The following is a 25,101-nucleotide window of genomic DNA, read 5'->3' on the forward strand; positions in this document are numbered from 1 at the left end:
CCAACTATGCAATGGGATTATTATTTTCACGGATTCAAACCCCAAATTGATGGTAGCTAAGAAGCTCCGAGAAAGAAAGGTAGCCAGATAAACAATTTATTTTATTGCATTAGTAATTTGAAAAACTTTCAAAACAAACAAGTGGTTACAGTAATACTTGTCAATACACAAACACATGTTTCTTTGTCCACCCTGTATTAAAATGAAAATATAAATTGAATGTTTAAATTGCTTTTACAAGTTTAATTACTTTTTATTCAAACAACATTATAATTTGAATATCTCAGATGTTTTCATCTACCAGTGTCCTGGCATTATGGATAAAATTTCATCATGAGGACTTCAAAGCACAAGCGTTTCCGAAGGCCAGAAGAAACAATGCGAGCAACAGAATTGCAAATAGTTATGCCTTTTTAATTTCACTTCCTATTGGTGGTTGAGGGTAACAATAAAAAGATCACTTGATTAAAATAAAACACTGTTAAGATTAAAATTTTAATTCTTTTCCAACTAAAACTAAAACAACATATTAAAACAGTTTATTATAATATTTACACAACCATACATAGATTTTCTAGTGTAGGATGAATGCCTTACTTAAATATCAAGTGAAAGAAGAAAATTCTTGGATCAGTATATACAGATGTTTCATAAGTTAAGCCAAAATTGGTTTACGGGGCAGGTGCATAACCATAGAGATAGGCTTAAGTCACGTTTTTTAAATTATCAAAGTAATGAAATGTCAATGAATGCAAGAGATGTTCATTCTATGACTATGAGTACAAGTCTTTACTTTCTAATTTCTTTTATACCTGTTACTGTAGAGCAGACAAAGTTTTTGGACTGATTTTGAAGGAGTACTTTTTATTAAACATTTAGTTTAACAAAATTAATATTACAATGAACACTAGGTGTTAAAATAGCAATATAACAAGGTTAAAATAGATTATTTTAAATTGTTTTTCTAGGAGCTATCACTCAATTTTGGCTTAAATTAATTAATAAGACTGTTTGAACCCTTTGAGAAACAGTGCAAGACGATAAAAAGTGCTATGCTAAAAATAAATGAGTAAAAGTATCACATGTAAAAAAATTAGGAATTCTCTGATAATTTTCAATTAAAAATGTAATTTGAGAATGCTGTTCTATCACAATATAACTACACTTGAGAGAATTAATACCGATTTGAACCATTAAGTTTTATTCTTACATAAACAAAGTAACAGTTACCAATATAAAGACAATTTTAAATTTTTTATAGGTAAACAGCACATGGATGTATTTTTTTGTCACAGTTTACATAATTTACACTTAACACATGTAACATAAAATTTTCTTTACTGCAAAGAGATTTTTTTTAAGTTTAGATATGTTTGTTAGTTAATATAATTCAATGTAACTACAATACAGCAGCTAATACAATTTACTATATAACTATACTTTCTTAAAATATAATAAAAATGGAACAAGTATTTTCCGACCCATAACAATAATAATAGATAGCTTCAGTTCACATTTCTTAAAATACGACATCATTACCTTTGCCTCCTAGATGAGAATATATTTAAATACTTTCCCCTTGTCATTTCTTTAGCTTCTTCAAGTCCAAGTTGATATGCAAGATCATGGAGTCTTTTTACTTCCATTATTAGTCCACTGGTGGATAATGTTCCGAGCTCTTAAAATATATAAAAAATATTTTTTAAGACATTAAAATATAATTTTTATTAAATGTTTAAAAACTAATAATAGAAAGGTTAAGTTGTAAAATTTAATACTAACTACATTTTACTGCAATATTTATGAACTCAAGGAAATTAACAGGTAAGGGTTTATGATGCTTTAAGATAGCCATGAAGTCAAATCTGTTTAATAAAATTCAATTTGAAAAAAATTAATCAAATGTCCAAGTAAATACATATGTAACTCATATACATCACTGTTCGGAAAAAATAACAATTTAATGACTATTGTCGCAATGAATTGAGATATTGCAATAAATCCGATAAATGACGGTAAATGAAATAATTAAGATAATAACTTACGCTGCAAATAGCTGTAATCATCTTTGGTAAGACCTTTCCAAGACGGAGGTGATTGGTTTGCATTCTGCAAGTTCGCAAACTCAGAAACTCCGGGAACTGTAAAAGAATCGTTTGAACGTTGCGAGCTTTCGTCTGAATTAGAAAAATTACTGTTACCATCACCCATTTTAAATTCAATGTTTAAAATACAGACGTTATAACTGATACGTTGAAAATTAATGCATGGATGTAATGGAGGACGGGATGACAACATTAGAAATGAAACGTAAATCGCGGGGAATTTTGAAATTTTTAGTGTTCAAAGCTAAATGAAATATAAAATAGAAACATTAAACAACATTTACTTACTTTGCTCTGGCCATAGCTCCGGTGACGCACGATCAAGCTTTTCTAAACTAAGAAGACTTTCTTCTAATGATGTCAAAGGAATATCCTCAGTTGCTTGCCCTGAAATAAACCACCTTAATGAGGACGCTCACATTACATTACAATACTTAAAATTGCAAGTAAACTTTAATTATATTGACAAGGGTTACAAGTTTTATTAACTTAAAGCTACAATTAAATCGTGATGTAACTATAATTTACCATCGTTCACAATAGAATTATGTTTCGCGGCCATTTTCCAGTATATGACACAAAAACAAAGACAGAGTATGTTTTCTTAACTGAGCATAGACAAATCGATGAAAAAACTTTTCAGCTTCTCCATGATATTAAAGAAAAATATTTTAGAAAAAGGTAATTTATGTTTAGGAAAAATTTAAAAAATCAATATCGTCAAATAGGAAAACTAATAATTACAAAATTTTCAAAACACTTCAACTGTACCCCCCATTTGGTGTTCTGTTTCATCATACAACCTTAATAATTCATTTTTTATAAAATGCACGAAAAAGATAAAAATTTTTGAATACCTGCTATAAATATCTGTTATATAATATCTGCTGACAGAATATCTTACTTAGTATTGGAAATCTCTGAAAAAAAAACTATTATTATTAACAGTTCATTATTTAACAACACATATGTAAACATTCTGTTTTGGAAAATGGTTAATGTAACAATCAGTTTTAAAATTTAACTAATTTTTATTCAACTATGTGAATACTACTAAAGTCTTAATTTATCACTAACAATTATAAATTTAACAAAGCAGTAATTATAGAAATATCTTGCTTGAATTAATTAATTCTTGGATTGATTAAATTAATTAATTTAACATAAAGTTAAGGCAATTATTTTTAACAATGCTGTAAATTCAAAGCATTGAATTTACTCTAGGAAATTACATTATTTTGGTTTCCGGCCTTAAATATATAGTGGACCTTACATAATGTCAACACTGTATTTTTTTCTCTTTCTTTCTTCCGGTTGCCAACACTAGGCAAGGTGAGTGTCGTTGTTTTACCGCATGGTTTTTGGAAAGTATATTAGTGATTTTTAAAGTTTCGGTGCAAATTAGTGATTGTTGTTACTCAAGGTAATATCTTTTACGTTACAGTAGTTTAATTTTCAACCTTTTCTTAACATTACTGTTGTCAAAAGAGGCTTCATGCTCCTTCAATCTCCGAGGCATTAAGTACACAGGAAATTTTAGTAAATTGCTATACGTTTTTTATACAAGAGGGTAAAATTAAATACTTTAGTTAAAACACTCAAATTATTATCAAATTGAAGTAATAAATATAAACAAACTCGTCATGTGTCACAATCTTTTAACCTAACCTATTCAGAACGTGAACATGTAAAAAACCACACTATTATTTTAAGAATTTTGACAAATATTAAAGTATTACAACTATTTTTAACCATGACGAATATTTAAAATAATTTTACTCGATGGTGAACATTTAAACGTTATTAATAACAGCGTGCTGTTTTTAATATTGTTTTATGTTCTGCTTTTCGTTTAATTTTTTATTTTAAAATTTCAGATGCGTTCCGTGACACTAAAGGATGTCGAACAAGACAAAGTCGTCAAGACCGTAGCAGCCCATTTGAAGAAGTAAGTAAATAAAAGTGTATATTTCCAAAGATTTTAGTTTTGAAGTAGCTATTATTAAATGTGTTGCAGTGCGAAAAGTAAAATGTTACTTTTGGGTCGATTTGGCTACCAAGTCTGTTAAAGATTTTAATACAAAAAAAATCTGTTGTATCTGGAAGGTGCTATTTGAAAGACAGAAACAAAGTTTCCCGGTTTCCCACTTTTTCCTAATGCTAATCAAAATTACTAATAGTAACTTGTATGATCTATGTAAGAGTATCATAAATTTAGTTTCATTGACTTATTAATAGTTTAACATACAGGGCTATCAGTAGACAGATCTGGACATGGAGGTCAGTAGAGTTGTTTTGGGACGGGTTGGTTAGATTAAAGCTTGTGTCATTTGACTGTGAAAACCTGCCAAGATAGTAGATATATCTGTAAGGTTTACTGAAAGAAATTATATATTTATTTTTTGATGTATTTAAATCTTAACATAACTGAATTATTTTTATAGCAAATTATTAAAGAAAAGTGGATCTACAATAAGAATTTTTGAAAAGGATCATGGCTATAGAAAAGTCATTTCTCCATTACCAGAAATTTTAATTAACTTTTCTGTCACAAGATAAAAGACATAAGCTAATAATAATAAATAAATTGCCAGCATTAATCATCAAATGATGTAGTTAATTATTACATTTAGTAACTTGAGCTCACTAATATTAGGAAGTGTTAATACAATTTATATAGAGCCCTAAATGTGCATCTTTACTTTTTCACTTGGGATGTTTTCTACAGTTCTTTTCTTTTTTAGAATGTAAGGTAGTATTAATATGAAACTGTCACACAAATAAAATATATTCAATCTATTTAAATCAACAATCCATTTTAAAATATTACTAAAACACCTTTATATATTTTTGTTTAATGTAAAAAATCCTGTCTATTATTTATGAAACTACATGTAATCCTTTACTTCATCATTACTTCCTCATGTCTATGGCCAAGTATGTCAGTTTCTGCTACAACATTTTTCCAGGCCATTCTATTTTGTAAAGATTTTAAGGTGCCATTCATGGTATAGCATTCTTTTAAAATTGTGTCAGACCAGCGAGTAGATGACTGTCCACTGGCCCTTTTAACCTCCATATTGCTAACAACTATTACTAATTCCTTGCAATGTTACCAAAGTGATTGAGTATTTTACACAAGCAAATTGTGGATAGTTTGGTCTTCATTCTAAGTTCTATAAGGAGTCATCCTTCTATTCAAGATTCAAGCATTTCTTAAGTTTTTACTATTTTTTATTTAGTATTCTGTAGAGTACAATATAAGTTGATTTTGCTACAGTTAGTAAAAAAATAATTTATTCAAAATATTTATTTTACATTTATTATGTGTGCATTTTAGGTCGGGCAAAGTCAAGGTTCCCGAGCATATGGACCTGGTGAAGACGGGCCGTTTCAAAGAACTGGCTCCTTATGATCCTGACTGGTTCTATGTTCGCTGCGCAGCTGTTCTCCGTCATATCTACATCCGCTCACCAGTTGGAGTGAAGACTGTTACCAAAATTTTTGGTGGTCGTAAACGTAATGGAGTTACACCTTCCCACTTCTGCAGGTAATAAACCTTTCTAATTCTTGCCATAAATATGAGTAGTATAACATGGAATCAAATGGATGCAATTAGTTTTTTAATGGGTATATGTATAATGGATTAGGTATATTTTGATTGTTAACTTAAAAACCTATTCTTTATAGCAATCTGCTAGTTAGCACTGCTAATAAGGTGGTTTTTGTATTCAAGTTTGAACAAGACATATTTTTTCATCATTTAAAGTTATATATTTATTGGCTTACCCACATACATAAATGCAAATTTGAATTAACTTAAGATGCAACTCATAGTTTGAAAAAGAAGTATATATGTGAGGTAAAGCAATGTGAACTTATATATGAGCAGATTCATATTTCACAAGAAAGGTTATTCTGATATCCAAAAAGTCCTGTCTTATACTGATCAGTTGCATTATCAATGTGATAAGCCTTTTAATGTAAGTAATTATAAATGTAGGTTAGGTTTGTTTTTAACATAAGTATTTTCCTTTATCTAATTAATCATTGAAATTACCTATTTGCTTAATATTACATAGACTAATATTCATAGAATGTTAAAAAAAAGCACTTTGTTCTTGTGTTTGTAGGGCAATGTCTGACAGTGTAAATGCAGCTGTATATTATATTAAAATGATATACTGGTTAATTTGTGCTTATACAACTATAATGTATACAAATATAGTGGTGCATATTATTTAATCTGAATATAATCTCATGGGTATAAATATTTTTCAAACTTAACATAAAATATATGTTGTTACAGGTCATCTGGCAGCATTGCAAGAAAGGCTTTGCAGGCACTTGAAGCACTAAAGCTTGTTGAGAAAGTTCCAGATGGTGGTCGCATACTCACTTTCCAGGGTAGACGTGATCTTGACAGAATCGCTGCTCAAGTCCGCCAAAAAGCCAAGCAGCAAGCTAAGCAGAGTGTGATTGTATTGTAATTTTATGACTAATAAAAATTAAAAAGTAATTGGATGTAGTTATTTCATATTTCCAAAAACAAATTGTTTGAAAAGTTTTGTTGATGTAGGGAATGTTCTTTGCCATTTCTACCAAACTAGTTTATGAGTACTATTTCAGTTGTCTTAACATAATGGTGGCTAATGTGATGCCGTGCAGGATTTACACAACTTTCTAACATCACAGTTGTACCATCTGGTAAAGTAATGAAAACTTACATTTACTGCTGTAGGATACATATTATCTAAAAATCAACGGTTTAAGAAATAACGCAATTGTAATATAGTAGGAAAAAGCTTTCTTGAAATTAGGTTTACTACATATGAAAAATAGTTGTTTGCTGTCTTTCCCTGCAGACTGTATTGCTTGAAATTGCTAGCCTATAGTATTCTAAAAGGAAAATATTATTTTATGTAAAATATTTCTGAGTTACACACAAGGGGAGGTTTTGATGCTCATTTGCCGGAAAATAAACTATCTATTCTGAGGTTTGGCCCATATTTCTAGTATGGGCATAAAATACAAAAAGAGTTTCTTCGTGGAAATCTAGATAGATTTTTATACTATCACGGTCACTATAATTTTTTATCAAATCAAAATTCTCATTTGTACCTATCTCAATAGATTATAAAAAGTTATTATTGTAAAATTGTAGAGTATTGTTTTACAATTTAAAATATTTAAATAATAGTTAAATTACTGCTAAATTATATAGGAAGTAAAAAATAAATTATTTATAATTCCAAAAAAATTCAGTCAAATCAAAAGTGAAGTTATTTTTATATTCGATTAGTTGTCAAGTCAAATTGTCAGTGTCAAATTGTTCTGTCAAACATCATTGTGTTTTTACTATTACAGCGCAGTTTTGTTCAAATTGCGCATATGATCGGATGGATTTATAATCGCAGTGATGACAAAATGTTTACGGCTTTAAGACAACGCATTAGTTTCTTAACATTTCTGTGTTTTATTTCATACGTTGTTTCTTTAGACCAGTATGCAATTGAAAGTAAATCATTGTACGTGGCACAAGATCAAGGTTCTGAAAAATTAACTGTTATAAACAAATTCGATGCAGAAGAGCAGGGTTCGCATTTCGAAAGAAAAAAACGCGATGTGGCTACGACCTCCGCAACACCGCCTCTAGAGAAAAATATAAGTACATGGGTAATGTTTCGTTTCCTTATTAACCATTCACGTTCACTCTCCCCTTTTGTTATTTTGCCTCTATCGTCGCCAAACAATGACAGTGATTTATTACATTTAGAAATTGTATTGTTGTGTCATCCTTTCTTCTATTTCTTATCATATATATAAGTAAATGTCAAGTTTCTTTCTTTTGAATTATTTAATGACCTGTTACTTGTGCTGAATATTGTTAATAAAAATACTTTGTTAATTTATAAATAGAAATTTATTGTAAACATTAGTTTATTGTTCGGAACTCCTAAATTTAATTATTTTGTTATTTATATTAAAAAAATGTTTTTTTTATTTATTAGTTAATGAAAGTATTTTTCACTTATGATATCAATTGATCTCATGTAAATTTTGTGTAAATTGAAACCAATACCATAATGAAATAAGATTTCTCTTTGATAACAGACAACTCATCTGAATGACAGTCACCAACAATTGATGGTGCATTGGGTGGGCGAAGGTTCTAAGGTTATTATTTGTTTAGCAAGGGACTTCGTCCCAAGAAGCAAGGAAACCCTTTCACCATCAGCACTATTTATTTCATATGACTATGGACAGACTTTTGTTAATAAAACTGAGAGCTTCCGTCTGGATGACACCCCCAACAGTGGATATGCTCAACTTGATAAATTCTTTAACCATCCTAAACATCCGGAATTTGTAAGTATTCTATTTCAGTTGATCAATTTATTGTTATCAATGTTTGTACAAGATTATTGATTTAAGTGTTATACAACTGAACACAACTGAATGTCATTTATATTTTCTTACTTTGGTTTAGATAACATAAAATTTGGTGATTGATAAAGACAAAATTTCCTTACAGATTGAAATGTCCACTGGTTGAACCTTCTCTGTTCATCTCTCTTTTGTGTTAATAATTTTTGTGATAAAATTTCATTGTATCACTATTTCTGTATACTATATATTCCTTTTGTTAGCTAAGAACTGATTTAATGGAAATCCTCTTACTAAAGCTGGTTAACAGGACTTTATTAAAAGATTCATATTTTGAATATGTACCTAGCCAGTTTATAGGTATACAACTTGACCAAAATTTTGCATGTTTTAAAAATGACTAAAAGTAGATTTCATGAACTTGCACCCATATAAACCAGTGCAGGTCTTGCAAAAAGAGCGGTTAAGGAATGACTGATATATCTACATATATTTGCTAAATGGTAGATATAAAAGTAAGAAGTAATTAAAATTTGAAATGCTCCTGCATTATAGATCAGCATTTGCACTTAGGGCATGGAGTTGGCCACCAATACTTTACATGGTGTGAACAAAGTATGTGCAAGTAGGTGTGCGTAGTTTGTCATCTCACTGACATTAGCAACTGTGGTTACCCATTTCAGTTACTTTTTTGCATCCTGGGATTATATCTATACAAAGGTGCTTCTTATAACGAGCCAATTATTAAAGTTTTAGTAAATATGCATTTAAAAATCTAATTTCTGAATAAAATTTTGAAATACATTATTTTGAGTTTCTTTTAATAATTTTAACAAAACTGCTTGAAAATCCTATGAAATGGTTTTATCTGAACAGAACTTCATTTATTAATCATATTTATTTTTTGATGAAACTTCATGGTTAAATTAACTGTTTTAAGGTTGATTTCTCATTGTAAAGTTAATTTAATTTCCTTTGTTTTAAATTATTCAAGGAAAGAAATATTACACATTAACAGGTAAATCTCTGCAATTAATTACTATAAAAATGTTTTATAGTCATTATTAGTAGAGGTTCAAGAAAATTTGCAGAGGTTCAATGATTCAGGAAAAAAATATGAAACCACACTTTGAGTGTTGTTTTGTTGATAGTGATAATAATTGAAAAAAAAATTAAAATGTCAATATAACTATATCTTTGTTTTAGTGTGTTTTTGTGGATTCAACTAACAAAAGATTGTATTACACTGATGATAACGGACAAAATATACACAGATCAGATCTCACTTTCCAACCCAGTGAGTTAGTTTTTGATGAAGATAACCCTAAGAGATTTGTAGTCTTGGACAAAGTTGTACAAAATAGAATGGTAAGTGTTGTAGTGTTTACTATGTATTTTGATATAGCTGCTACTTCAGTTGACCAACCTTGCGTCGTGACCGACCACTTCAACCACAATTGTCTTGTTCACATGCAACTCGCTTTTAATAGCCCCCTAGAACAGACGAAGGATCTCAAGTAACTCGTTTCAACAATGGGACATTTATAGCGGCTGTCGAAACCATTAATGGTATTATTCCCGCATGTGTATAAATAGCTTTTAATTTTATCAATATAAGAATATTTTGTGAAATTCACTTCTGCAAGCTGGTGTCAGATAAAGCTATAAAAGTAATAAGGCTAACTAGCTTAGATTTAAGTTGAATCTGTTCTTTGAAAACAAACATTCCTTATGGAATAGCCACTCCATTTATTTCACACAACAATGTTTCCTATCAGAATAGAACACCTTCCTACTCTACTCCTCAACTATGGTTTGTCTTTAGTTAAGATTTATTTAGATATCTCATATACTCCTATAAAATCAGTAAACAGACCAATTAAATAAGAGTGTATTTTCCAGCTCTACATGACTTTTAATGGAGGCAAGACTTTTACTCTTATACAAAGCTTTGTGAAGACATTTTTCTGGTCTTCGGGTCCTGGATTCTCGAAAGTCTTCTATGTAGAGAGATGGGAACCTAACCGCAGTAGCACTGTGCTGAGTTTTAATGATCCCGAGAACATGACAAATGGTGAAGTACTATTTTCTGATGCCAAGGAATTTCAGATAAAGGGAGATTACATGTTTGCTACTAAACAGAAGGATGTAAGTAATTATCCAATTATTTCTTATTTTATTTCATTAAGCTCATCTTAGAGCTGTTGTTTTAGGTGGTGTACATAAACCTCATAACCTTGTTTTTAAACTAGCTCACATAAAGTTTATAATTTTTTAATTACTAAAAATTTATTCTATGGTCTCTCAAAGGTGCCTTTTCTGGCTTTATATGATTTTTATAATTCAGAAGATAAATGTAATAAACATAATAATGTATATATGCATTTCCTATCAACCTGTAAAAAGGCATCACTTTTAATAACTTCAGGCAGTACACACATGTAGTATTGTGAATCTTGAAAACACTTATCCTACTGTATTATCGTTAATTTATTTATTATTCACACCTTAAGACATTTATATCTATAACTTAATCAACTAGTATATTTAATTTTACAATTGAAATAATGGAAAGAAATGAGTTTTATAGTTTTATTTAGTACAATGATGAACGATAGTCGTATGATTCGACTGTAATATATATCACGGACAGTGTTGAACAATCCTTACTAAATTCACTCCCGGCGAGGAAGTGCTTTGTCAAGTGAATAATGCGGAGCGAAATTGCCCTGCACTTGGCGTCTAGAATGTTCCTTTACAAACGATTTGTCTGTTAGGTATTTGAGTTCTATATTTAAATTATTCTGTTTGTGTTTTAATAAAAGTTTGTTTAGTCCATAAATTGAATATAAGTTTTCTTTTTGGCCGTTACTTTGTGACAGAAGGTCGTGGCCAAACACGTCAGTCTCCGCTTCCATTTTAAACTACACCTCTTTGTTCATAAGTAGAGACTTCGATAATAGTTCTTTATACTGTTATCTATTATTTACTAATTTAGATATGATATGGCGATTAATAAGTTTTTAATGTTGATTTTAATTTTATAATAAAGTTATGTAGCTATATTTTTTAGACATTGTAGTTATAATTGCTTTTAAACCGATAAAATTCGAGTATGTGCATTTTTCTACCGTTGGAGAAATCTGTGGTAGGCTGTTATCGATGCGAATTGATTGAAAGAACACGAAAAAATAAATCGTTCGAAGGAGAGTTTATGAAAAATGCAAAGAAATATTATTATCTTTGAAATCGATATGGTAGACCTATCTAGTCGTCGTACATGATGACGATGATACCTGCAAAAACTTTTGGTTCTACACAAATATTTTCGCACGGCCACTCTGTACAAAACGAACTTACGTTTGAATTGCACTTAACCTGTCGACTGCCTATAGACATATCTGTCTGAACTCTGGTCTCGGTGAGATCTGCCCGAAATAAAGTAGGCTACATTAAAATACTGTTTAAATTCGCTTGCTCTGGATACATTACAGACCACAGTATCATTAACAATAAATTTTATTTATCATTTAAAAAAATTCGTTCCCGACACTGACAGGCGCTATGTTGTGGCACACGAATGGTTGAATATCCTTTAGTTTTCCATATTAAAATATATATAGGGAAATAAAACGGACAAGTAGAACTTTCCTTTTCCTTTATTTACCGAAATAGCTCTCATGAAACTATTTTTTATGGCCCTCTATTTGATACTCTTTATTAATTTTTTCATTTCCTTTTCTTTTATTTCTGTACTCTTCTGTCATTATTTTTCGTAATATAATGAACCTATTTGTAACGACCATAATCCCCATTAGATTCTCTTTCATAAAGGTTGACCGGAATATGGTTATAAGGGTAGGAGGTGGGGGATACAAACAACACCTAATAATTCTATTTACGATGAAGCCGTATATTAATAGTCGCAAAACACGCGTGCGTAATCTAATTACGTTATCAAAATATCAGCGACATTCAATATCAGTACAGGACAAATTATCTTTTAACCGATAATATTGTTCTTCTCCTATCTACCTTCTCCTTTGTTATTGTTTTTTTTTTTAAATATAAACGAACAAATCGCTAATAGCGACTAAATTACGACGACGATCGTCAGACTTTTAGTATGTTATACTCATGGTATGTCAAAGAATTATATGTCAAAGTCTAAATAGCTTTGTAACATGAGATCATTACAATCATTTACAATCGTCAGCTTAAAATAAGTTTTACGTTAGTTCGTAATGCGTTACTTACTGAGAATAACTAATAAGAATTCTGAAAATGGTTTCTATGGTTTTCTAGACACTCAGGGTTTTAGGTTGACCATTTAAGAAACTACATTTCTGTGATGCGGTAATATTCTGCGTCTCTGCATACTTCGCGTGGGTTTATTGTGTAATAATTAACTATCTATTGTCTACCGCTGGATATAGGCCTCCTCCTGTGTCCAGCTGTTGCATATACAAGTGCTCTTTGTATCGTTCATCATCATCAACATTACATCTGTAGACGTCCATGGCTGGGTAGAATGATTGGCTGAATTGAATGATTTCCAGCAGGGCCTATTGAAAGTAAAATCATCCAAAGGCTTCCAACGACTTTAACAAAGTTGTCTGTAATTTTATGGGATGAAGTTTTGAACTGTGCTTGCCGGTCTGTGGTTTTCACAGTAGAACCTTAAAGCCATAGCGGCCCATTGCTCCCAGTTTCAACACGCCAATCCTCTAGCCTGTTTCAGTTCATTCGTTTGTCTAAGGATCTCCTCATTCCTGATGCAATCTCATAAAAAAATCCCGAGCATAGCGTGTGACCAATGAAGCCCGAATTAGGGATCGAGACCTATTGCTATGTTAATATTTTGTCGAAATGAGTAGCCGTGATTGTTCATTTGAACTGCATCATTGCATTGAAAATGTAATTGCAGTGCGTATTTATTGTAGTTTCATACGGATAATTATTAAAACGCGGACGGGCTTCCTCTTTGAGCTGATCGATACTAGAGCTCGGCTTTGATACTTAAGAACTTGGATCCGTGCCTTGTGGAACTTTACATGAAATTACACTCATCGACGAGATTACGATAAGTAAAAAGAGACTGTGCACAATATACTGTGTAATGTTACGGTGTAGATTAGAAAAGGTAGGTCTATAATAATATTTCTTTTGAATTATTAAACGAGCTATTTGGCAAAACACTTGTATTTAGACTAATCTAATTAAAACATTTCTATGTAATCCTTAATGTTCTAACTTTTCCCGCGAAAAGTTTAGCGAAGAAAAATTACGACGGTACATAGTCGAGCAGTGGTAGCACAGCGGTATAGGACTGATACTTGCGATCGTAGGTTGTGGATTCAATTTTTGGAATATAATCTTAGGTAATTCATACTTTGTACATTAATTATATAGGATTGCCACTGCACAAGCAAATTTCTTGCGGATGGATAGCAGCGTCCTCTGCGTACCATAATACCACACTGTGATAGCCAACCCGCCTGTCAAGCATGGCGATTATGGCATATCTCCCATAGCTATCTTTGACGGATGCCTTTTAGTAGGTGTCGATAGGCTAAATGACTTAGTCGATATATATAGGGCAATTTGGTCTCTGTGCATAAATACTTTAATAAATTTTAAAAAAGGTTAGCACTATTTATAAAGATAAGCTTGTTATAAATTTCTCTAATACTCTCTATTACTCTACTATTTTGTGGACAATACGAAGTGTATAATATCTACCGTATACAGCTATTATGTAGCGGCCATCAATGATGTTATAAAAAGTACATGAAACAAAAACTTGTAAAAAAATCCTATTATGAGAGAATGATTTTATGTGACAACAAAGCTTGCAATGAATTCCTCTACTACTGTATTAAGGATATTGTAATATTCAAGTTTGCTTGTAGGCTCATTGAAATCTAGTCGCTTTAATAATGTCATCGTATTGTAGTTCAATTTCACTGTAGTTTATATTAAATTGGATTCTTCTTATCTCATTACTTATACGGGCGATCACTATAAAATATCCTAAGATAATAAATTGAATAAATTACGTAAAAAAAGAATGTTTGTAACATTAGAATTAGATTTTAAAATCAAATTTATTGTGCGTCACGTTCTGTTATTTTGGGTTTTATCATGGCCCATAAGATAATTTTTCCTGTACCGGGTTTTGAAAGTATTTATGATCGGCGTTTGTGGCTTTGACCTTGTTTTGTCTTTGTATGCCAAAAGATAATTATTGTTTTCGTTTATTTTTATGTTAACCGATAAGTATTGAAGATATTTACTTAATTTAATCATCATCAGTCTACGTTAATCCACTGGCATTACACTAAGGGTTTTCCATACTACGGTGTCTTGTTCGGCACATCTGTTTACTTCTGGTCTCTGTTCTGAAATTGCTTATTCAGTTGAAAGAAAGGCTTTAAGGTTTTTTGAATTGAAATCGTTTTGAGAAAGTGGACAGACATTTTTGATAAGTTCGACGGCTCAGGCCATTGCAGCTGGGCCCGTTGGAATTTCGTTGAGTTCTATGTCCAGCTGTGGACGTCTTAAAGTCAAAAAATTATGATAGTTCAATACTTTTACAGATTACTAATTCCTTAATAACAATAGAAAAAGAATTCTTATCGCCTTTCTGATGATAATAGAAGGCGAGGTCTCAGAGGGCGTTTGGGCTCAGTCTCTCCGTTAAGCGCACTTAGAAACATTGCGTCTCCTTAATAAACCCTCGAGCTTTGTTAATGTACTAAGTCAGAAGTAAAGCTGTAAATGTGAACAGGTAAAAAAAGCTTTCCTCTCTTATTTGTTTTGTATACTAAAGATATGATCGGCCCTCTATCATGCAGGTTATAAAACTTATATCGATCATAGTTAACTTCACTTCTCTATTGAATGACATTACTAATTACAAAGAGTGGCATTGTACAGGCTACCAAGTTGGTGAGCTTCTAAGGTCCTAGAGTGGAGACCGCGGATCGGCGTAGCGTGGGACGTCTATCCACAAGATGGACAGACGGACGGCCTAGTATAAAATCAAAATTTTTTTTAAAAAATATTTACATAATTTTCTTTTGTGTTCGGAAGTGTCGAAAAGCAGATATGTGACGAGAAAAAGTGCCATAACTAAACTCTCGATGATGATAGTATGTCCGAGACTATGAACATCGTTGATTGTTTATTGTGTTCGTTGCGTATATCTTTAAAAGAAAAATAGTTTTTATTGAGCAATGTGGTCCAACACAAGTTATATCTCGAAACCTGTTAGTAACAATTGTGTCCGGCTGACGTTCGTTGCCACTGCACGCCGGGTATTATTCAATTTCCACAGAAATCTCTTAGCTCGACTATACCTACAAATGTCGACCATTGAGTCATACTATTTTTGTACTCGTTGTTCTATAATATTATTGTCTGTTGTTTTGTATAAACACATTGACTGTTAAAAGATTAACTCTGCTTACTCAGCGGCGTAACTAGGTTTTGAAGCACCCATACGAATACTAATATTTCTTTTAATAAGCAAATTGAATAAATGAATTTTTTTTTTAAACAAATAATTTGGCGAAGTACTATTGTGATCAAAAAGTATAGTGAATTTCTTAATAAAATGTACACTCTTTATTTATTCTTCCAAATCTATTTCATCCCCTTTAAAGTAATTACCGACCGATAAAATACACTTTCGGCAACGCTTTTCATAGTCGAAATGGTCTTTTGAGTTGCTGAATAGAAGTAGCACAGAACCAAATCAGGCAAATACGGTGGATGTGCAACGATATGAGTTGAATTTCTGGCAAAGAAGTCGCGAAGAACTGAAGAAAGAATTAAGCGATTGTGGTACACAACGAGATTTGACGCGTTTGAGACAACTTCCTTCAAAATAGTTTGGGCTGTGCATAATGATATTTCAAAACTTTCAGCGAGGTTTGTCAATCGTCGATTTTTAAGCACAAAATCTTTGATTTTTTTTGGAGGTAGCCTTCGTATGTAGACGTTGATGGTCGTCCATAGCGCGGTTCGTCTTCAACGCGTTCTCCACTCGCTTTGAATTCGTTGTACCACTTATAACAGTTTTTTTGCCGTTGTTTTATCACCTAAGACCTTACACAACATTTTTAACAAGTCCGCACTAGAATATCCGTTCCGCAAACAAAAACGCAAGTTCTTTGCGCAACAAAATCATCTACATTAAAGATCGATCGATTCTCTTTTCCTTTGTTACGAGTTACACATGTTTACAAAAACAAATGGTAAATGTTAAAGACAGTCCTACCAACCGGGGAAAAAATTACCCGTCTTCTTAATACCCTGGAGCTTTAAATGAGAATTTCACCTTACTTTGTAACACAGTAGTATAAATAAAAAATATAGACGTGTTTTCTTATTATATTATCATTACTACAACATGATCAAGGTCGTTGAATGCGGGCATTGCAGTGGGCGTCTATCGGCTGACACAATGATAATAATAATGACGGTGATGAAAGGAAAGGAAACAAAAGTAACAAGGAAAATTTAAATAAAAAATAATCAAAATGTGTACGGATAAAACCGTGTGCAAAACAGCTGGTGGTCGTATTTAACAGTTATGGAACAAATAATTAAATTGTAATTAGTTTTAAACGATAGCTGCTATGAAACTAAATGTTAATTTGCAGGGATAGATAATAAACAATATTTAATTTTAATAAGTAGTAATTCGGTATTTATAATCTGTGAAACCATTAATATTTGGATAGAACGTACCTTATATTAATTAACTGTAAATAAATCCCTTTAAAGACTTTATCTGTAAGCAATCACTTTTTATAAGAACAAATGGTATAATACAGATAAAATATTATTAAAACGTTATATTAATAAAATATAGGATTCCCCGAAAGTTTCCCTCGGTTGCGTTTTTTCATTTATGCGACTCCTTTTGCCTTAGTAAATATATGACCATTATAAACTTATTTTATATGAAAGCAATGCATACTTTTTTAAAAGTGGCATTTATACGGGGAATTACCACAACACATATATCACTAAACAATAATGAATGTATTAAAGCAGGGATGTCAAACTTGCCGCCCGATATGAACACTTGCGGCCTATTTTATGTCTGTTCAGTAAATTTTTAATGTAGTCCCGGCAAATGAAATTTCTCCCGAAATAGGAATGATCCTATCAAAGCAAGGATGTTGAGTTTAACAACGTAAAAATAATTCGACTTTACATATATGAAGTAGTCAAAATAAAAATATTTGTTACTATGAACATTGATTTTTTTGCGATCCCACTTAGTTATGCATTGTTTATTTGGCCTTGACACCCCTGTATTAAAAGGCACAGGGATAGTTAATTATCAAGTTGATGATTTTGTTGAGTATATACATATATATATACACATTTTAGATAAGACTCCTATTGATCGAAATTATTTTTGATATATCCATTTTTTGATGTCGCTAGCTGTTCCTGGATGTCACTCCTAGTTATTCAAAAAAATTATTATACTTTCCATAAATTCTCCAAAAGACATTTGTTAATAAAATAGGTATAAATGATACGTTACACCGTTTGAGTCATCACCGCATGTAGATAGAGAACTAAAATATTTATGTTAGCATTGCTAGAATCGGCTTGTAGGTATTTTAAGTAACCGCCTGTTATTCGTTAGACTATGTTTTATGTTGTTAACAACATTTTAACTTTAAATAGGAAGGGGAGCAGTGGTATAAATAAAATATCCTTAAATAAGCTCGAAGGCTCTCTCGATGCTTAGTTAAGGTGCTTATTATCCTTTCCATTGAGACCAGGACTTAACCCTTCTTTGCATGGTGATGGAAATTTCCATCATAACATTTAGTCAACAAAAAAAGATACTCAAAACCCTTGTAACGTAACTATGTTGTTGCTCGCACCTTTTTAAGCGACTATTGCGTACAACAAAACGCGGTTGTCGAAAAATAGCAAAGGTCACTGTGAATTACCAGACCTAGAACTTGTTATGCTGCTGTTTGTTGAGACTGGAAGAAAGGAGCGAGATTTTAAATTGTTTTATGGAAATAAACGGAGATATAAAATACAATAAAAAATGAAAATGAGTGGAAAAAAGGTTTGTTTTTATGTTTTTGTTATTTTATGTACAATTTATATCAAAACACTATAAATGAATTTCTCAAAACGTTGTGATAGAAATTTACATCACTATGCAGTAACTTCACTTGTAATGTATGGGAAATTTTTTTTGTAAATGTTTATTTTATGTTGTTTTTTGGGGAAACTTGAATGAAAGAGATATTGCAGATTATCTTTGTAAGTTATAAGGCGGTTGGCTCTCAGAAGATGGTCTTAATGACCAAGATTCCGATGATGAAAACCATGATGCTGGTGAAATTATAAGTGTTGCAGGAGGAGAATGATGATGACGATGTGGATGAAACTGCTGACGTTGAACCTCCTCTTGTGAAACCAGACGATCAAGAACCCTCTCACACATCAAATTCATCTAATTTGCAGTCTTCATCCAGTTTTCCATTTGACAAAAGAAACTTGATTTGGAAAAAAAGGAATCTGGTGTGTGACACAGATAAAATTACTTTCTTGGGGAGTTCTGCTGCTTCAGGTGGTCTATCACACCTAGAAACTCCATATCAACGTTTTAACCATTTTATCACTGAAGATTTTATCAAAACATTAGTAAAGGAGACAAATTTATATAAAAAACAGAGTAATCCCAGTTCATCTATATCATTTACAGAATATGATTTGTATAAGTTCTTTGGTATATTATTATACATGCCAGTAATCAAATTTCCTAGCACAAGATCATACTGGTATACATACTGATATTACTTGTCCGTTTATTGTCCAAGAACACAATAAACATATGGGAGGAGTAGATCTCATGGATAGCTTTTTGGGCAGAAATCATATAATAACGGGGTCTAAAAAGTGGTATTTGCGTATTTTTTTCATCTATTTGATCTTGCTATTATAAACTCTTGGATTGTTTATAAAAAAATGCTCAAGAAAGAGATGAACTTAAAAAGAGTCTGCTTACAATGGGCCAATTCAGAAATGAATTGTCCTTTGTGCTATGCAACAAAGGAACCACCAAAGCAGCTAAAAGAGGGCGTCCTGGTACCAGTGTACTAGAAGAAGAATTACAATCAAAAAAAGAAAAGATTCTCCAGCTCCACCACCTCCAAAAGACATAAGAAAAGATGGTGCTGAACATTGACCAAAAGTAGGTGGGTCACCCCGGTGCAAATTTCCCAAATGTAAAGGCTATTCTACAATTTCGTGTAATAAATGTGGCGTCAAGTGGTGCTTAAATAAAATAATTATTGTTTTTTGAATTATCACTAAGAATAAAGAAGACTAAGTAAACAACTTTTTTTATTTATTTAGTACCGGGCTAAATATGTGAAACTGCATGATGATGTAAATTTCCATCATATTGTTTTTTACATAATACATATTTTTATTCACACTAGGATTTTTTTAAATATTTTTCCTTTAATCTAGAGCATTAATTACATCACCCTGATTTATTTTTAAAAAATAGTAAAAATCATGCAAAGAAGGGTTAAAAGTCCGTCCAGTATTATTTAATATGTTTGTATGTGTTCGAAGTTGTTGCATTTCCTTTAGGATAGAAAAAAAAAGCAAAATACCGGCCCACAATATTTTCCTTATATTATAACAAAATATCAAAAATACCTAGATCGTTTGTATAAACCATTCAGATTATTAAACATTATCCTCTTAATAACAGTTGTAATGATTTCTTGTGTGCATAATGAGAAGAATGCCAGAAGAGTCCAGTTTCAGGGAAACTAGTATCAATTCAGCTGTTTTACATTGTTTAACTCAAAGCCGCAAGGCTTCTGATCGCACCTTGACCTGAGATGATCACTTTATAATTAATATTTAAGCTTTATTATCTCGTATAACTACTATAAACGTCCTTTAGGTTGTAATAGATTTTTTTTTACAATTAAGTTAGCAATACATTACAATACAATACATACCTACAAAACTTTTATACCTAATATTACCAATCACCCATCTATAGATCGTATGAACAAAAATTATATTAGATGTATAAACATGATGTAGTTTATAAACTAATATTTTAACAATTTTATTTAAACAACGTACTTTCCTTAAGACGTGTCAGTCAATATTCGCTTTAAATATCACGCAATAATTTTTTGAGGAAACTTATTTCGGTGAACATTTTATTTTGTGCGCCGCGTTATTTTCAACGATTCCGAACTTGAATAGACATGATGGATAAAATGTTGCCATATCAAATTTTTATAACGCGTTTAGTTTAGTACAGGTTTTTATTAAACACGAATAGATCTTGTCAATTATAAAATAATTAAAAACATGTTATTTTAATTATTTTCGCAATGGCTTGTGGTAATGCGAAATTTTAGATGTTTTTTTTTAATTCAAAGGTATTGTTTTAACGTTCGAAAGACTTGTTTATTACGTCACTATTTACAAATATAAAGGCTGTTTAGGGTATATTGGTGTAAGGTTTCGCTCGTAAAAACTACCGAAACAGTTTGGGGAAGCACGGCTGGGTAGATGCTGGGACAAAAGAGCACCTTTACCACAATCGTTGACAGTGGATTGACATAACGGAGCGACGTGTTATTCCCTTGTCTCGCCGGAAGCATACCTAAGGCGCGGTAGAGCGGTTTTGGTAGCACTCTACTACAGACGAGAAAAATGTTATACCATTATCTTTATTTAAAAAAATGTACACTGAACGATTTCAATATAAATTATTTATAAACGTGACGTTGTCTCGTTATCAGCCTATGTTAATAATTGAAATTTACTTGTATCTGCGGTGTTACTGGACAGTTATTCATAAACACACCATCCGGCATGAATATTGTCTCGAACAATGACTCATTGTAAATTAATCTCATGCGTATAAAGTTTCTTGTTCGACTTTTGTTGACACGTCATTGAACTATATAATATTGTAATAGTTATTGGATGGAGTTATAAAAGCTTTAAAGTGGTGGATTACCTCACTTGTAGGCATAAAACTTTTAAACCTATTTCAAAACAACCTGTATAATGTGATCGTTCTGAAAGTAGCTTCGGCGGTATAGAGCCAGCAGGTGTAGTAAACAATAAATGATTATATTACACAGTAGTCGAAATTTTGAAAACGCTTTTCATTTCAATATTATCATGTTATTTATTATTACTGACACCTTTGAATCTTGGATTTACACCCTATCCATGTTTTGAAATGGGTTTAAAAGTAAGTTTAAGAGGTAATCTATAAATCTTGGATAGAGTGTTACACATTAATTAACAGCAAATAGCTATAGATTTAATCCTTTAAAGTTTTTATACCTGTCACAGACCAGCCTGTACACAAATATCTTATTATTGATCGCCATATTTAATGTGCGGTTATTCATGACGATTCTCATTTGAATGTCTAGACGCTCATGTAAACAAAATACATATCGTGATAATTAATTAGCTTCAAGGTGATTTCCACACGTTTATATATATATATATATATATATATATATATATATATATATATATATATATATATATATATATATATATACTTATATATACTTTATATATATATATATATATATATATATATATATATACTTGGAAAAGGTATTCATTTGACGTTGCAGAGGTTTAAATAAAGGTTTTCTTATAATAGACTGCATGCCTGTCTATGGGACTTCATGACAGCTGTGACTATTTATGTAAACAGACCTTATGTTTACTTCTTTGTCGACGGTATTAATAAAAGAATAGACAACTACCTCGTTGTAACGACGTCATGCACACCTTTTAGCAGTTATTTATATGTTATATTTAAGAAAAAATTAAAAAATAAATTAATGTACCATTAACGTTTTGATATATGACATTGGCATTAAACGTATTACATGATGTGAATCTTACTTTTGCTACTAGTGATGGCTCACGGCACTGTCTCTTATTCTGGACCTCATTGGCAAGGACTTCGCCACGAGATTGCATTAGAGTAGAGGAACAAAAGTAAGAGACACAGCCCAGTGGATCGGCATGTTGAAGTGGCCATCTACTGGGCTATTTCCCATATGGAAATAGATGACACCTGACGCCGTCAGATTCTGCAGTGTACACTAGAACTGGCAAGCGCAGGATAGTACGCCCTTTTACTAGATGGACAGACGACATTGATAGGGTCGTCAGAAGATGTTGGACGCAGGCCGCTCTCTATCGGTCCTGTTGGAAATTTGAAGAGGCTTCAATCTGGTTTCCAGCATTGGACGATCTACAGTTGAAATTATGATAATGATTAATTATCGCGCTTCCTATAGATATCAGTAAAAGTTTTATTACGATGTTTGATTTTCCATCTAAAAGTATATCGGACAATAAACAAGATAATACTCGGTGATTAGATGTTAAATAAAAATAGGGCGTATGCTTCCATGATGTTAAATGAGTATTGACGCGATAGTGACTTACTAGGGGATTTCCCGTGTACAGTAAATCCCCCTGAAGTAAAGTAATGCGATGTTTCGATCGCCAAAATTACAAAAACCGTTCATTTACGAGTGAATTATGTAGTATGTTTTGTTATTATTTTTCTTTGTAAGCATCGGTAGCCCAGTGGTAGAGGACTGAGATTTGCGATCGTAGGTCGCGGATTCTATTTACGGGATACAATCTTACATGATTCACACTTTGTGTATTTCAGAGGACGGATTTCAGCATCCTCTTCGTACCATAATACCACACTGCGATAGCGAATTCACCCGACAAGCGTGGCAATTATAGTACTTTTCTCCTTAACCAAGTGCATTTAAGGGTTGTATTAAAAAATCAGCGTTTGCGATAAGACCGTCCTGTAAACTTCATTTAACATATTTTTATTTTCCATGTCCATGTACAATAAAAAGATAAATTTGTTTTTATAATAACGTAAAAATGTTAACTGACATTGTTCTAAATATTTTAATATATTCACTATTTATTTGAACTGCGTTGAATAAATTTAAAAAATAACCCGATTAAAGTTAAAAAATTATACTATACGTAATACACTTAAAGACGGTTGAAAGTTTTCAAGGTAAAGTTATGTATTTCTGTTATTTAGTTTCGGACACGTGTTGTGTTTTTTTTGTTACTATAAATTATTTGTAGCTTATACGTATCTGTATATATAACAATAAAGCATAAAAGAGAAATATTTATTTACGTAAAATTGAACCATATATCTTAAAGGTTTAAAACGTAGCTATCAAACGTATTCTAACATTTTATATTTTATTTAGTAGAAGTAGTTACCTGCATCATTTTCCTTTTAAAAATATTACCACTTATATACATTTTCTTGGAAATCAATAATAAGTTTCACTATAGTGTAATAATTATAAAAGCATGTGTAATTTAATGATATTTCCTTTTACTATTAATTATTAATAATATGCTTATTCTCGGCTGTTAATTCAGACAAGAGTTAGTTATTTTAGACAGAGGTAACCTAGATTTCAAATATGTGCTTGCAATAAACTTGAATAGACTAAGTATTGATTTAGGTATTGGTTCAATATTTTATTTTTAGTAATAGTTTCGAAAACATTCGGAAGTTTTAAAATATTCAAACATTTTAAAATGACAATTAGTGATTTGTCATATTGAACGTAGTATATGTTTCTGATTTATTTCTCTCTCTCTTGAATAGCAAGCACATATTACATCGTAGTAAATATACTACCACTACTATTCACAAATATTAATAACTAAATTAATATTTGTGAATATACACATTCATTAGTTATAGATATTAATGCTTCAAAAGGTCGAATCTATAGCATATTTGTTAGGAAAAAACTGTGAAAAAAGCTGTGCTCTTTCGGAATGCGACAGACAAGTAACTTCTGTCATTACAAAGCCTGCAGGGACAGATTGTCGCATTAGCCCATAGACGCCTACTGCAGGCATAGGCCTTCCCCAAATATATCTATAGGGGGTACAACCATAATCGTTACACTTTGCAGGCGGGTTGCAGAATGCAGTGTGGTATTATGGAACACAGAGAGTGCTACTGCCCAACCTCTGAAAACTTGTTTGTGGGCAGTGGAAATGCTATATAATTAATGTATAGAGTGTCAATTATATAATATTGTATGCCGGGAATCGAACCTACGATAGCAAGTCTCAGTCCTCTACCGCTAGGCTACCATTGTTCGCGTCTTTAGTATTTCTGTAATCTTTACGTTCTTGGATAGGGTATACCTTAAACTAAGCAAGTGAATGAAAGTAAATGAGTTATATATTCATTCCTTTTAAACTTTTACACCTATAATCGGATTATCCTTGAATAATAGAAATTTAGTATTAATTGTAGAAAGCTTTGTGTCATTATTGGTATTACCGTTCATCTACAAGGCTTCTTGTGGACATAAATCAGAAATTAATTTTGTGTTCAAAAAATCTAGAAAAATGTTTTTAAAGTGAATCGTAATTACTTTTTAAAATTTCCTGATTTTGAAGGGTTTCTACATGGCTTGTTTCTAGGAGAATTTAATTTTATAAGAAACGCTCTTTT

General features: G+C 31.5%; 2 protein-coding genes across 4 annotated transcripts in view; one reads left to right on the forward strand and one right to left on the reverse strand.

Moving 5' to 3' along the window:
• Positions 1-498: 498 nt before the first annotated feature.
• On the reverse strand, positions 499-2,700 carry lin-52 (DREAM core complex component lin-52). Its single transcript, XM_068773918.1, has 4 exons — positions 2,634-2,700; positions 2,394-2,492; positions 2,046-2,141; positions 499-1,678 (listed from the first exon to the last, which is right to left on the reverse strand). Exons 1-4 carry the CDS (start codon positions 2,665-2,667, stop codon positions 1,536-1,538), a joined length of 372 nt encoding a protein of 123 aa, XP_068630019.1. The 5' UTR covers positions 2,668-2,700; the 3' UTR covers positions 499-1,535.
• Positions 2,701-3,351: 651 nt separating this feature from the next.
• Positions 3,352-25,101, forward strand: part of RpS19a (Ribosomal protein S19a) — a 51,210-nt gene continuing 29,460 nt past the window's right edge. The window contains exons 1-8 of one of the 3 annotated variants that reach the window (XM_068773212.1): positions 3,352-3,437; positions 3,983-4,053; positions 5,446-5,655; positions 6,415-6,591; positions 7,478-7,781; positions 8,220-8,474; positions 9,699-9,860; positions 10,395-10,640. In XM_068773212.1, the coding sequence (XP_068629313.1) occupies positions 3,983-4,053; positions 5,446-5,655; positions 6,415-6,591; positions 7,478-7,781; positions 8,220-8,474; positions 9,699-9,860; positions 10,395-10,640 (1,425 nt within the window). In that variant the 5' untranslated portion in view covers positions 3,352-3,437. Of the gene's footprint in view, positions 3,529-3,982; positions 4,054-5,445; positions 5,656-6,414; positions 6,625-7,477; positions 7,782-8,219; positions 8,475-9,698; positions 9,861-10,394; positions 10,641-25,101 lie in introns of those variants that run through there. The other 2 variants (XM_068773203.1, XM_068773195.1) reach the window with 2 other exon arrangements.

The sequence above is a fragment of the Battus philenor genome, unplaced genomic scaffold (assembly GCF_028537555.1).
Source record: "Battus philenor isolate CCGP_79_NKW_IND1 unplaced genomic scaffold, ilBatPhil1.0.hap1 SCAF_11, whole genome shotgun sequence".
Taxonomy (NCBI): Eukaryota; Metazoa; Arthropoda; class Insecta; order Lepidoptera; family Papilionidae; genus Battus; species Battus philenor.

Excerpts from the sequence above, each read along its gene's own strand:
- lin-52 (XM_068773918.1), bottom strand. The coding sequence starts at position 2,667 with ATGGCCGCGAAACATAATTCTATTGTGAACGATG. Across the intron at positions 2,493-2,633 it reads TAATTCTATTGTGAACGATG|GGCAAGCAACTGAGGATATT; the intron begins GTAAATTATAGT and ends GGTTTATTTCAG. Across the intron at positions 2,142-2,393 it reads GGAGCTATGGCCAGAGCAAA|TTCCCGGAGTTTCTGAGTTT; the intron begins GTAAGTAAATGT and ends ATTCTTTTACAG.